Consider the following 15,033-nt stretch of genomic DNA (forward strand, 5'->3'; position numbering starts at 1 on the left):
GATTTCTGGTCCTTTAAACTCTTGTCCATTAGCTAATAAGCTTCTTGCGTTCCATTGTAGTACAATCATACGGTCCTATCCACTGGGCCTCCTGGCTTCCCATCTTCTCCGAGTCTTTTATTAAATTGCTCCCAAGAACCTTCTTTTATCTCATAACATCTCTCAGCTCCCGTCACTATTATTTAGATTTTCTCTGTTTTTTGTTTGACTTGGTCAGTACATACATATATGCAATAAACAGGATCAACACTGTCAGTGCTGTATTGGTTTCCTGGGACAGACTTGTCTCTACTCTCAGAACTTGTTTAGGTGTTTCATTCATTACTCTTTGTCCTTGTAGCCTCTTCACAGCCTCTGCATAGCTGATGTTGTTTCCTGCTTTCACCTGTTGGATTTCCACCGCCCTCATATGACTTCACATCCACCATATGTTACCCTGTGCTGGCCACCACCATTACAACATCTATCCTGCACATTATCCTTACATTCCTCCACTCTGTGACCCGCTCCACACTTGGGACATCTCTGCTTCCCTTTGCAAACTGCTGCTATATGTCCAAACCTCTGGCATAGCAGGGAAGCGGGGGAGGGACATAGGGCCTCACCGGGAACGATGTACGGAGTCCTGAAACTCAACTGTTCTTTACAACCTCTTCATTCTGCTCACTTCTCCCCCATAAACACTCTGTTTGAGTTTGTCGAGGTCCTCGTCTACAGGAATACCTGTTATCACTCCTCGTGTCACTCCATTCTCACTCACAGATCTTTTCTCACTTATCATTTCCTTACAGACTTTCTATATCCATAGTTTTGTTTTTTTGTTCTTCCATTTTACATATCATCAATAAGCTTCCGTCCCTCAAGACTTTAGCCATTTCCACTTCTCCGATCTTCTTTCTCAATTATAAACAGAGCTATGGGGCTCAGACCGACATGCTCATCTTTCTGAATTTAAGGATCATTTTAAATTCCTCCCTCACAATCTTCCTTTGAACAACTCTGTTTCCTTCATCAGAGCTGTTTCCCTCCAAGCTTCTCTTATTATTTTGACTCCCATTCAAACCTCCCTCACCCCTCCTGTTCTCTCCCGTCCTCCTCACCAGAGACTGGCTTCCAGCCATCACAACCCACATCACCATCCTCATCCATTTCCTGTTTGCGCCCCTAATCCAGTCACAAACCAGTTCATGCCAACCGCCAAATCAAAAAGTCCCAAAAGTCACTTTCAAAACCAAATGATGAAACTTTTTCCGTCAAACAGTCACCAGCGAAGGCTATTGTTCCGTACTTCATTCATGCTCTGCGGAGAAAAGGACATATTCACTTTTCTGTGGTTAATTGCAAACCACTGAGAGTGCTGTATTGGCTGAATGCTGAACGTTGAATGTGTCACTTATTAGAAGTATTTGTGTTTATGAATGATAATTATTAACATGTTGAGAAATAATAATGATCACAAACGGGAATCCACGGAAATGTTTAATTGTTCTTTCAGATAACTTTAAGCACTTGGGGACATTATAGTAGCCTAACTGGTGACCAATAAGACATTTGCTGCAGAGGAACAACAATCACCGCACATGTTGTGGCCGGCCCCAGAGGACAGGTTGAGATATAAAACATGGAGAGCTCAGAAACATGTATCTGCATCTAACTAGTCCTAGTTATACCACTAGCCATACATGACACAAATGTGACAGATTTATTCACTAAAACATCTTTTGGGAGAAACTCAACAGCTGAGAACTCATTAGAACACCAAGAAGCACAGTTACACTACATCACGTCATCATCTACCCATTCACACACACTCACACTGATGACAGGGCACCAAGGGACCCATCAGGACTAAATTAATTCACATTCACACACATACATATTGGAAGCAGTTTGGGGTTCAGTGGACATGGACACTTTAACATGCGGGGCATCGAACCACCGATCTTCCCATTGTAAGATGACCCCTGAGCCACAGCCCCCCCCCCCCCCCCCCAGAGAACACAAAAACAGCACTGCCCTAACGTGCATATTGTGAGTGGGCGTAATATTACTTAATGAATCCAAAACAATTACCAAAAACTTGGTTTATTCTGTACAGTGTGTAAGTTACACACTTTGACGCGAGTCTCCACAAACAAGCAGAAGGTTTAGTGCATTTGCAAAGGAAATAGTGGCGGTCATATTTTACTGCTTTGTTGAGTTCACTACTGATTTTCACTGCTATACATATACAGTGGTGCAGATATTTAAACTTTTCCAAAACATATTGAAGGTTTTGGACGAACATATGCATTCTCTAGGAGGAATATGAAGGTGTGTCCCCCTTGCTCTTACACCATGCCTTCTTGAGTTCTTGTGTTTCGGTAGATCATCAGTAGGTATACCATTGCAACGGGGAGGAGGGCGATGAATAGGAAGAGAACGCCAGCCCAGGGCCCTGGGGGCAGAGCCTTCATCAGTCCCAGTCTCTCTGCTGGTACCAGACTGCTCTGAGTCAGCATGTACCCCAGAGCCCAGCCTACAGATGCTCCTCCTGCCTGCAAAGACACACAAGGGGACCCACTGAAACCACAGCACACCATGGACAAGCCTTCTGATTTAGTCCAGCAGACAGTGCTGTCGACAGTAGTCCGTAGTTAGAACACAGACTGATAAATACAAATGTTTAATTGATTTCCTTTACTCCTGACCGTTTTCTGGAAAGAGATGGAGGGAAGGGAGTGCTCATCGAAACTGTAGCCCTGCAGTAAGAGGACCTGGACGAAATTGGAGACGGCGCAGATATTCTTCACGTATTTCACCTCCTGCTTCGTCTTTTGAGTCAGCTGTGAGGGGAAATACATTGGGTTAGCATTTATAGTTAGTTAGTGAGATCGTAACTTGCTTGATCTCGTCTCCCATCACTGTAGACATTTCTAGAATGATACATTGTGGATACATTGTGTTTGTTTCCCTTTTGAAACGAGTCTACTGGCCTATTTGGTGCTTTTAAACGTGAACATGTTTGAGAGTTCTTCTTCATTAAGGTCCGTGCTCTCATGAGTACCTCAGTGATGGTCATGTTGCACATGAGTCGAATTGCCTCCTTCAGTCGACTGGGGGACGTCACAGGGATTTTGGTGAGCAGGTCGATGTAGTTACGATTGAGGAAGAAGGCAGAGAATGCCTGTGGAGATGATGGGAAACTGAGTCATTGGTTTTCATACAAACATCTTGGAAAACATCCTGTTCGGATTGAAAGTCATTCAAATAATGAATCATATAATATAATAACAAAATAATTGACCGCAACTAGGATGGGGTACAAAATACTGCCATCTATAAAGGGCACATTCATAAGATCCCTTAGAATTCTGCTTCCAGGGGCTCCAGAGAGGCGGGGGCTGCAGTGGTCCAGATGGGAGATGACAGGCGCCTAGATCAGAGAAAGGACTAGACCCTTCTGATGTTGAACAGGAGGACTCTCTGATACTGCTGCCGTGTTTGGTGAGAAAGATAATTCACCATCCAGGGTCACTCCCAGGTTCATGTCCGAGTACAGTCGATGGCAGGGCTCACAGTAGAGCTACCTACCGACACTAAGCGGTGCTTCGAGCTAAATGCTACTGTCAGCATGCTAATATACTCACAAAGACAATGGAAGCATGCTGCTATTTCACAGGTAGAACTCAAATGCAATGCTAAAATCCTCAGCAGTTGGTCATAAACAAATGTATTGAAAGAAATAATTATTAACCCTAACCCTTAACCTGTTAATTGGGTTGAATTACAAGTTAAGGGGTCACCAAAGCTATGGTTATTCATACTGAGGGAAATGTGGATGTCTGTACCGAAGTTGATGGCAATCCATCCAATAGTTGTTGAAATATTTCAGTTTGGACCAAAATGGAGGGCATTCAGATTAACATCCCTGCAGTCACGCTTCTAGCAAGGCTAACCAGCGTGGCTAACCAGCGTGGCTATAGCCAGATAGAACTGATTACATTGTGCCGAGCATTTCCAGTGTACAGGTCTTTGCTCCCTGACCGTATCCCATAAGGCTGTGCCTCCTCCAGGACACCATGCCTGTAGAGAGCACCGTCCTAATAACAGATGAGCTCGGACAACAGTCCCGTTCATTCCATGAGCCACAGGTCTGGTGGTGGGGTATGGATGGATGGAAGCCATACTCGCCACTAACCACTGACTATTAACAGAGAGTTTGTGACAGGACAGTTATTGCTGCAGGTTATATTGTATATGATCTTCAACAGCCTACTTGTATACTGAAATGTACTGTTAAATAGGTATACAGTATGCTGGAGAATGAACCAACATTGAAACTTTAACAACACTCAGATCAGCAAAAACGTTCAATGATGTAAGACTGAGAAATCCAAAAAGCAAAGAACACCACAAAGGAGAACATAAAATGTTTAGTCTAAGAGTAAGAACTGCTGTTTGAACGTCTCCCTCACCATAAAGCTTCCGCTCACGTTGGGTTGGAAGATTCCATCAAAGGAGCACTTTGAGTAAGTGCAGTTGTCGAAGGAGAACAACTTTGTGATGTTGTCCAGGCAGCTCTGGTAGTCTCCTGTGCCCACTACTGATACATTCATCTGGGGGTCAAAGTGGGCTGGTCTGTAGCTCTGCGTACATGGAGAATCAAAGACATCCTTCCCCAGCTGGATGGATGTGTTGAACTGTTGTGGATAGCAGGGATGAGCCACCTGGGGCGTCACACCTGCAGTCTGAAAGAGCCAAAATAGATCAAAGTCAAACATGTTTCAAGTATGACAAGTATAATTCCAAGTAAACTGGTAGAATAGATGAATATTCAGTGGCCAGCAGTATTTATACTCCCTATGTGCAATCAAAAGTTATATATTTCTATTATGTATTAGTTTTCTTTACGTTGCCAGCCTCAAAATATCAACTTATACAGTGTTAGGTTGTTGTTTTATAATGAGTATATATATATATATAATTATTATTAGTTTTAATCTTTTTGTAGAGAGTTTGATGAGAAGTTTGAAGCTGCCAGCATCGGGTTAGCTTAGCTTAGCATAAAGGCTCGTCTGTCTCTGCCCCACTGGGGCAAAATCTGCCAACCGACAAATGTAAAGCTCACTAATGAACACATTATTTATTGTTTGCCTAATTCATACAAAACCCAAAGTGTAATATAATAATCTGTGTTACCAGACTATTCTACTTCCTCCTGGAGTTCAGTCATCACTGTGAGATTGCCATCAGTGGAGACTCCAGAGAGGTACAGGGGTTGGTAGGTAGGCTGCCCTGTTTCCAGTCTTTATGCTAAGCTACACGGCTGCTGGCTCCAGCTTCATATTCAAAGGACAGACATTAGAGTTGTATTGATCCTCTCATCTGCCTCTCTGCAAGAAAGCAACAACGCCTATTTTCCAAAATCTCACACTACTCCTTTGAGCAGGTTCGATGCGGCAGGTTGGTGGAGTCAGTGGAGTACACACTTAGCCCTGCGCACTCTGCATCAAGCACCCTTGTTGTCAATTGTACTGCAGCCACACAGTGAATTTTTTATGAGCTCCAGAAATGATTTTATTGAGCTGATCTTGACCTCTGACCTCACAGTTGTCTAAGAGGAAACACAATCCTTAAGGAAGAAGCTGTAACAGCCATATGTAACTGTAGGCTTTAGACGTTTTAACTGTACCGTGATAAGATGAGCCAGCAGTCTTTTCAGGAACTGGTCTTGGCCGTAGCACAGGAAGCTCTGGGTGTATAGTCTGTAGGTTTGTCCGTAAAGCTTCAGCTCCATCACATTAGTCTCGTTCTCCACCGTTTCCGAGGTTTCAAAAGCAATCTGTGTGGAAGCTCCCCCTAAATCCAGAGCTCCGATCCTCTCTCTGCCTGGATTCAGCCATCGCCCTACAAAGCCGTACTGAATGGCAAGAAAAGGAAGGTCAAGTCATAACAATTTGAATCAATGGAGGAAAATAGAAATATTTCATGACTGAAAAGAGTTTAATCGGAGAAGAACATACAGCCAAGAATAACCTCCAGAGCCGCTCTGTGTGGAGCGTTTCAACCGGGCAACCAACTTGAATCTATGGCAATGTCAGTTGACAGACTGTCTGCAGTTGTCCGCAGCCACGCTACGCTACCAGTAGTCTTGATCTATTGCGCATGCGTTGAACCACGTGACAGTACAAACATGGTGTCCGCAGCTGTCCGTGTGCACATCTGTTTGGGAGTGTATCCGAGGCTTAGCGTTGGTGTTTGGGACAGCTGTAATATCTTGTGACGAGATTGGACGACAAGTCATTTGAATTATTCACTGAGCATATCACCAGTTTAAGAGCAACTCTACTTGTGTTCTCATTGTGTACTTAGTCTGTGTGCGTTCCCTCTTTCAGTTGGCAGGCCGTCTGCATCTGTTGCTTGTGTTCTTTGACGGATTTCCTGCCTGAGTTCCTCGTGCCATACTGGTCTGTGCAAGTTCTGTTTTTTCCTTTGTACTTTCTTTGCCTCAGTCTGTGTTGCCTGTCAGTTTTGTTGTATTAAAGCTCACTTTTAGTTTGATTCATCCTGCCAGCCTGCTGTCCTGTTAGAACTCAAACACCTTGTCAGCAGTTGTGTACCCCTTTGCTCCCCTGGTCAGCAGGTCTGGCTCAATGTACCGTGGCAACTTCTTCTGTTGTTGTGACACGTGTGTTGCACAAGTCAAACACTTTAACTTCCTCCACAATGAGGTTTTAATGTAACAGTGTTTGTGACGTTCTGTGTGTTGAACTGAAAAGTCAAAGCTCACCTTCACAAAGTTTTCAAGTAGGTAGTTGACTGTGACCCAGCCATATGCCGCCTCCTGCTGTCCGCTCAGGATGGTTGCCTCTTTGAATTTGAAAGGGTAAGACCGCAGTTTGCTCTCAACTTCCTGCAGAACCCACTGAGACTCTGTGGCATTGACTTTTCTTTACAACGTAGTGTGTTGAATGGGGAATGAAATATATATTAAGTTATTCCAACTAAGATCCATTTCAATGCATTCATGCATCATTGATGAGCAGTGTGGTAGAAATATTAGTGCGATATCCTGTCTTAATAGGAACTTAACTTACTTCAAGAGTCTCATGCCTGCAGTAGCTCCCATCCAGAGTGAAGTTTCGTGGTGCCTGGGTTTGGGGATATCCTTTACGGCTCGTTCCAGGCAGAACTCCAGACTTTTGGCTGCACCACCTGGAAGACCTGCATAGCTGGATATCCCTCGACCTTACCAGAAAGAGAAGTTATTTTGGCTTCCGAAGAACTCAGCCTGACCTCAGAAACTGAACTTCCTCGTCTGAAAGGACGAGTGAGCTTCTGAGAAACAGGCTCTGGATGGCGTTTCTAAGGAAACTCTGAAAACAAACAGAAACAACTGAGGAAGTAGCTAAGAAGGCTCAAACACTATGGTGAAGAAGTGGAGCATGAAAATGTCATTGGATGAGTTTCTGTAGAACTATGTGGAAGTGAAAGTGAGACTGGCTTTAGCACCAGGACAGTGTGGGGTAGAAGGGTCTGTTCAGGTACCTCACGTACCTCCGGTCGTACCAAGCTAAGCACACACTCTTCACTTCACTTGACCAGGTTTTTGAATGTCTTGAGATTTGTCTTGGAGGTGAATGTCATTTTTGATTATTTAATTTGCAAGTTTAAACATTGTGAACACTACAAGTTTCCCTTCATTACGGCATATTTATTTTGCCCTGAAGAAGACGAGCTAACCACAACTAGTTCTGCCAATCAAACGCTGACTTGACCACCAGCATCTTGTTGTCAGTGTCAGCTTAAAGCCTGCAGGCAAACCTGGATTCACAGCAGTGATGCAGAGTCAGCTATTCCAGCCTTGTCACACCCACTGGGAGGAGCTCACCTGCTACAATACACTCGCTGTGCTGGGTAACAATACCAGTGCCATTTTGCTTGTCATTCGGCCATTTGTAGATGTACATGGTGGTGCGGGATGAGCCGGCATCCAGAACAATTCCGTACTGAAACAGACAAAGCATCACATGTCAGAAAAGTACAGCATGCCTCCATATCTCACTTTAGCTGTTGAAAATGCTGCTCAAAAGTAACCATTATATATTGCTTTGCTCATATGTCATATTGATATGACATCTGGAATATCTCTGTGCATCTCTGATAGGTTCACTGACTACACAGGTAGAAATGTGTGAAGCTTCAGTAACTGTGGTATTGAGAGGATGTGACTCTCGTCTCCAGTGAATCGTCTGTTTCTCATTATGGCCATTTATGGTTGAACTCATTCCTTTTGCTAACACATTTCCTGTCATGAGACTAAAGAGTACAGGTTTACTGATTTGCGATGATGAATGGGTGATGTTATGTATTGTGGTGTCTTAATTCATTCAGCAATGTTGACTTTGTCTCCCTTTGTCTCCCTTTGTCTCCCTTTGTCTGCTCTTTTTCAATGTCAACTTCAAAGCATCAAGTTCTATTCAAGCATTATTCTGTAAAGGATAAAAGCAGCACAAATGAGATCATTTCCTACCCTTTTGAAATCAATTTCAAAGTCTTTATGAACAAAAGCAAGAGCACATGAATAATGTTCTCGAAATGAATCTCAAAAAAAGCACAAACCTCACATCTTTTGTTTCTTTCTGTCTTGTCTTGTTTCTGCAAAGCACCTTTTAATTATTGAGGCTAACATCCATCGCATGGCGGGAATGTGCTGAGCTACATTTTAAAATAGTATCGTATAACACTATTACATTGGAACGCCTTTTTAAACCGTGGACCCCAATCTAAAGTTTCTTATCTTCCTGTAACTTGTGAATAACTCTGTGTACATGACTAAAGAGCCTGATGCAGAGACAGAACCACGGTGCAAATCATGGTGAGTGTACTGCAGAGGAAGGCTTGAACAGAAATGTAGGATGTTCTCCTCAGAAAGTCACCTTCAGCCAAAGAAAATTACAATTTTTGTTCAGTCCATAATACAGTAAAGATTATGAGATGAGTGCAAAACTTCAATCATTCTTTCATTACCGTGTTTTCAGGTGGTGTCTGCATCTCTCTAGCTGGAAGGACCACCAGCAGAATCCCAACTATTGCCAGTACAAGCAGCCCCAGGGCAGGGATGGTGTGGCAGCAGTGGAGAGCCATCCTGGAGACTGTTTGCTCGGACGGCCCTGACAGCTCTGTGTAAAAGTGCGTGAGCACTTAATGCCAGTAAGGAAATAAAGGGCGGGCACTGACAAATTGACGGCCAGTTGTCTCAAATTGTTTGGTAAGATGTACCACTTCCTGTCACCCCTGCACGCACCCTTGTGCACAGAGAGTCTAACGGATGTGTTTGAGATTGGTCTGTTCTGTATGGAGCCCCAACGTGTCAACCAGTCATTCAGACATGAATCATCACATCAATACATCCTGTACATGAAACAATACTTTCTTTAGTCATTTATTTATAATCTATAATAATTATCACTTTCAGTTTTCAGAAATCATTTTCAAACATTCTTTTATTTCAAAATGTCATTATGCAAAAGTCTTTTAGTAATTCATAACAGCATATCATATGTTCTAATGACATATTCAATCCTCTCTAAGCTTTCAGTATTATTCAGTATTTCTATACTAGAATCAATGAGATATCAATATAACATTACGGATGATATGACATTTCATAACAACAGGTCATTGTTACAATGTTAAAGTCACTTCAGTTCCTCTTCAGACCCCCCCACATAGACTTAAGACCCAACATCATATTAAATATGTGATATTGCGTTTCAGCTGCTGGACAAACAATACTTCAGCAAACATTTGTCGATTGTATGTAGTTGCTACAGAAATATAAAAGAGAACAATAGCCCATAAAACAGCTGGCAACCAACAGATTTAATGCTGACGGCTCATTTAGTGGAATTCTGTTGACATCATTGAAAGCGACGAATCCCAACAGAAGATGTGTGATGAGGATGTGTCAACTGTTCAGCAGCCTGCCAGCCTGTGGAAGGAAGCTGTCACAGAGACGCTGCGTGTGATTCGATGGTAACGTGTTTTACATGGAAGCAGTGAGAACAGAGCGCTGCTGGTGTCCTTCATGATGTGTTGGGCTTTCCTTCTGCAGCAAGTGGTGTAAATTATGAAGTGGAGGTACTTCTGAGCCAATGAGAGTTCCTGCTGTCTTTCCAGTCCTCAGCACTCAGCTGGCCAACCACACTGGGGCACTCTCGATGTTCATCTCCCTTGAGGATGGATGGAGTTATCAGACCATGTGAAGGTGTCTGAGATGTGCACGCCAAGAAATGTCAGGATATTGACCATTTCAACAGATGACCCACTGACGACAGCGTGAGTCTGATCTTCCTGAAGTCAACAATGATTTATTTTGTCTTATTGACATTTGGAGACTTATTAGAACAGCTCAATCTTTTCCTCTGGTTGTATTCCTCCATGTTTCAAGCTAACATTTACTTTGGGACTGTAACAATAATAGAATTGATATGTGCTCAGTGTCTTTGTTCCTAAACTGGTCGACTGCTTCGATCACTCAAGAGGCTGTTGTCGACATACTGTTCTCTTCAGTCCAGAGAAAAACAGAGCATAGGTTCGGTCAGAGTGGTCGTTCTTGATGTTGCATTAAACATTTAGTTCCATGTAATGAAGACTACATTTCCCACCTACTCATACTCATTCATCCTGTCCTCCACACTTTCTTTTGCTGTGCTCTTATATACAGCCTGCACTACAAAAAATGAACAACTTGAAGTAAATCTTTTACTCCAGGATCATTGGTATCTCTTTCACTGTCTACCTTTCTGTTGTAGTTTAAAGCGATCCCTCCTAAACCAGCTCAGTGCCACGGCTGCAGTGTAGAGATATAAGCACGGCAGCAGATCAGCTGGTTACAATGGTCTTCTTTGACTCCAGGTCATCTTAGTCACAAGAAAGTGGTAAAGGACACAATAATGATGTTCGCCAAAGAACCGAGAACTAGAAAACACTTTTCAGATTTCACTCCCAGAACTCTATTATGCTTTTCATTTTTGTTTTTAAACCGTAATTATTTTCCACTTTTCAAAACTTCCCACGATCAATAATAATGAATTCAGTCACGTATATATTATTCTGAAATGGGCCATTCTGCATATTGAGTTATTTTACTTACCTACTTAAGTACATTTTAATGCTAACACATTTTTACTTTTACCTAGCATTTTGAAAAAAAGATTTTTACCAACATGTACATGTATGTTTATGCTGTGAATGCCAGGGGCTTGACTACTCTGATTCTTCATTATTTATTTGCCATTTTATGGAGAGATATTGCCAGAAATTCCCCTTTTAGTTTCTTAGTTGTGAGGATTTGTCTTGTGTCAAAGTAAGATTGAGTTATTTTTCTTTTAGATCTTTGACTGTTTGACGATGGTGTGCTGAGGTCGATTCCTAGCTGCCTCCAACATTGATATTTAAGTGCTTAGTCTGCTACAACTTCCACTATTTATATTACATGTCTTCTATTTCTTCCCCTCTTTTTTGCTCCAACCAAATGTGGCTTTCTTTATAAGGTTAAAATGTCATATTATTGTCATTGTACAACAAACAACCAAACACAGACAAAAATAACCTATTTATATGTGGAGGGCGGAGGATGATTAAGGAGTCTCTCTGAAGTGGTTCATCAGCTCATGCTTCTGTATCTGTGTTCAGACCGCAGCAGAGTAAACAGGATGTGACTGGTGTCTCTTCTCTCTCATCACCGGCTCACACCATGTTATGCAGCTCTGAAACCTTGCAAAGCAACTCATATGCAGATGAATTACAGTATGATTACATTCTTTCTAAGATGAAAACAGGTATTGGTGGCGGTTTATAATGTCATGGGTAGTATCTCCTTTCTGAGACCTTGTGGTCTTAACCATATACATCCACTAGAGTGTGCTATAGTCTAGTTTCTGAAAGGCTTTTACAGGACAGAGAATTGACTGTTTTCAAGTTCTCCTAAAATATTTTGGTATGAGTTTACTGATATGCAACTCCATAAACTCCATATTAAAGAATGTCACAACTGTTCCTTTATTCAACACAACATAACAGAAGAACACGCACTCCCACTACACTGAAGAGATTACACTGAATCTGTGATTAAAAGGCATTTCATCATCATATATAATAAATATGCTGGAAGCTGTTTCAGTGCTGAGTTCTGTGTTTCAATGGTTAGCGTCATACAGCCCAACACAATACAAAAGAGAGAAAACGTGATTCACTTTCCTCAGCTGCTAAGATCTGAATAGAGGTGAATGAAAGCCTGACTCTCTGTGTGACTAGAATCAGCATGACTAGTATTTATCTTTACCAAGTGTGTGTGTGTGTTTACTGAATTGTAGATAACACTGCAGCTTGTAGTGGGCGGTATTCTCTGTGGTTGGTAGGGTTTGGGGGTGGGGGTGATTGCCTGAACAGAACTTGGGGGGTGACACAAATGGCAGTGAGGTGAAGAGGTCAGCAACATAATTCTGAAATACACAGATAAATCAGAAGTGTCCAGGCCCAGTGGTCCAACCAGCCACCTGATGTTTCCTCTCCAAACACTCGCTCCTCCCCCAGGAGCTGCTACACTGTAAAAACAAAAGATCCACCTCAACTATTGTAACATTTAAGCACATATCAAGCTACCTTTGTTAAAGCCAGAAGACTTTTGAAAGAGGAAATAACACATTCATCCTCTTGCAAATGAAGAAATTGTATACATGAACAATAAAACAAACATTTGCTCAATGGGGGGTTATTTTGCTACAGCCTGTCTTGATGCTGAGTAGCTTAAGGTGGTTAATGTTAGCTAATGGTGGCATAATGTCGATTTTGGATGCTGCGGTAAGGACTCCGCCTTGGTACTTCGGGCACCCTCTCTATGAGGTGAGCTACCAGGGCTCCCCCAATTTATATTCATTACACTTACAGTTAAGCAGTATTCATGACACCGTTAACCAGTTTATATTTATGACACTTAATATAAATCAGTTTATATTTATGACACTTAATATAAATCAGTTTATATTTATGACACTCACCATTAACCAGTTTATATTGATGACACTTAATATAAATCAGTTTATATTGATGACACTCACCATTAACCGGTTTATATTGATGACACTTAATATAAATCAGTTTATATTGATGACACTCACCATTAACCAGTTTATATTTATGACACTTAATATAAATCAGTTTATATTGATGACACTCACCGTTAACCGGCTTATATTTATGACACTCACCGTTAACCAGTTTATATTTATGACACTCACCGTTAACCGGTTTATATTTATGACACTTAATATAAATCAGTTTATATTGATGACACTCACCGTTAACCGGCTTATATTTATGACACTCACCGTTAACCGGTTTATATTTATGACACTCACCGTTAACCGGTTTATATTTATGACACTCACCGTTAACCGGTTTATATTTATGACACTTAATATAAATCAGTTTATATTGATGACACTCACCGTTAACCAGTTTATATTTATGACACTCACCGTTAACCGGTTTATATTTATGACACTTAATATAAATCAGTTTATATTGATGACACTCACCGTTAACCGGCTTCTATTTATGACACTCACCGTTAACCGGTTTATATTTATGACACTCACCGTTAACCAGCTTATATTTATGACACTCACCGTTAACCGGCTTATATTGATGACACTCACCGTTAACCAGTTTATATTTATGACACTCACCGTTAACCGGCTTATATTGATGACACTCACCGTTAACCAGTTTATATTTATGACACTCACCGTTAACCAGTTTATATTTATGACACTCACCGTTAACCAGCTTATATTTATGACACTCACCGTTAACCGGTTTATATTTATGACACTCACCGTTAACCGGTTTATATTGATGACACTCACCGTTAACCAGTTTATATTTATGACACTCACCGTTAACCGGCTTATATTTATGACACTCGCCGTTAACCGGTTTATATTTATGACACTCACCGTTAACCGGCTTATATTGATGACACTCACCGTTAACCAGTTTATATTTATGACACTCACCGTTAACCAGTTTATATTTATGACACTCACCGTTAACCGGTTTATATTTATGACACTCACCGTTAACCGGTTTATATTTATGACACTTAATATAAATCAGTTTATATTGATGACACTCACCGTTAACCGGCTTATATTTATGACACTCACCGTTAACCGGTTTATATTTATGACACTCACCGTTAACCAGCTTATATTTATGACACTCACCGTTAACCAGCTTATATTTATGACACTCACCGTTAACCGGCTTATATTTATGACACTCACCGTTAACCAGCTTATATTTATGACACTCACCGTTAACCGGCTTATATTGATGACACTCACCGTTAACCAGTTTATATTTATGACACTCACCGTTAACCGGCTTATATTGATGACACTCACCATTAACCAGTTTATATTTATGACACTCACCGTTAACCGGCTTATATTGATGACACTCACCGTTAACCAGTTTATATTTATGACACTCACCGTTAACCAGCTTATATTTATGACACTCACCATTAACCGGTTTATATTTATGACACTCACCGTTAACCGGTTTATATTGATGACACTCACCGTTAACCAGTTTATATTTATGACACTCACCGTTAACCGGCTTATATTTATGACACTCGCCGTTAACCGGTTTATATTTATGACACTCACCGTTAACCGGCTTATATTGATGACACTCACCGTTAACCAGTTTATATTTATGACACTCACCGTTAACCAGTTTATATTTATGACACTCACCGTTAACCGGTTTATATTTATGACACTCACCGTTAACCGGTTTATATTGATGACACTCACCGTTAACCAGTTTATATTTATGACACTCGCCGTTAACCGGCTTATATTTATGACACTCGCCGTTAACCGGTTTATATTTATGACACTCACCGTTAACCGGCTTATATTGATGACACTCACCGTTAACCAGTTTATATTTATGACACTCACCGTTAAC

At 41.4% G+C, this 15,033-nt stretch overlaps 1 protein-coding gene across 1 annotated transcript; it reads right to left on the reverse strand.

The window, feature by feature from the left end:
* Positions 1–1,466: 1,466 nt before the first annotated feature.
* Positions 1,467–9,152, reverse strand: LOC142933873 (ectonucleoside triphosphate diphosphohydrolase 2-like). The gene is made up of 9 exons (XM_076078151.1): positions 9,013–9,152; positions 7,874–7,991; positions 7,080–7,230; positions 6,773–6,932; positions 5,675–5,902; positions 4,458–4,730; positions 3,047–3,166; positions 2,691–2,825; positions 1,467–2,537 (listed from the first exon to the last, which is right to left on the reverse strand). The coding sequence occupies exons 1-9, from the start codon at positions 9,127–9,129 to the stop codon at positions 2,331–2,333; spliced, it is 1,509 nt and encodes a 502-aa protein (XP_075934266.1). The 5' UTR covers positions 9,130–9,152; the 3' UTR covers positions 1,467–2,330.
* Between the last annotated feature and the right edge of the window lie 5,881 nt (positions 9,153–15,033).

The sequence above is a fragment of the Anarhichas minor genome, unplaced genomic scaffold, assembly GCF_050575085.1.
Source record: "Anarhichas minor isolate MPS153535 unplaced genomic scaffold, ASM5057508v1 ptg000063l, whole genome shotgun sequence".
Taxonomy (NCBI): domain Eukaryota; kingdom Metazoa; phylum Chordata; class Actinopteri; order Perciformes; family Anarhichadidae; genus Anarhichas; species Anarhichas minor.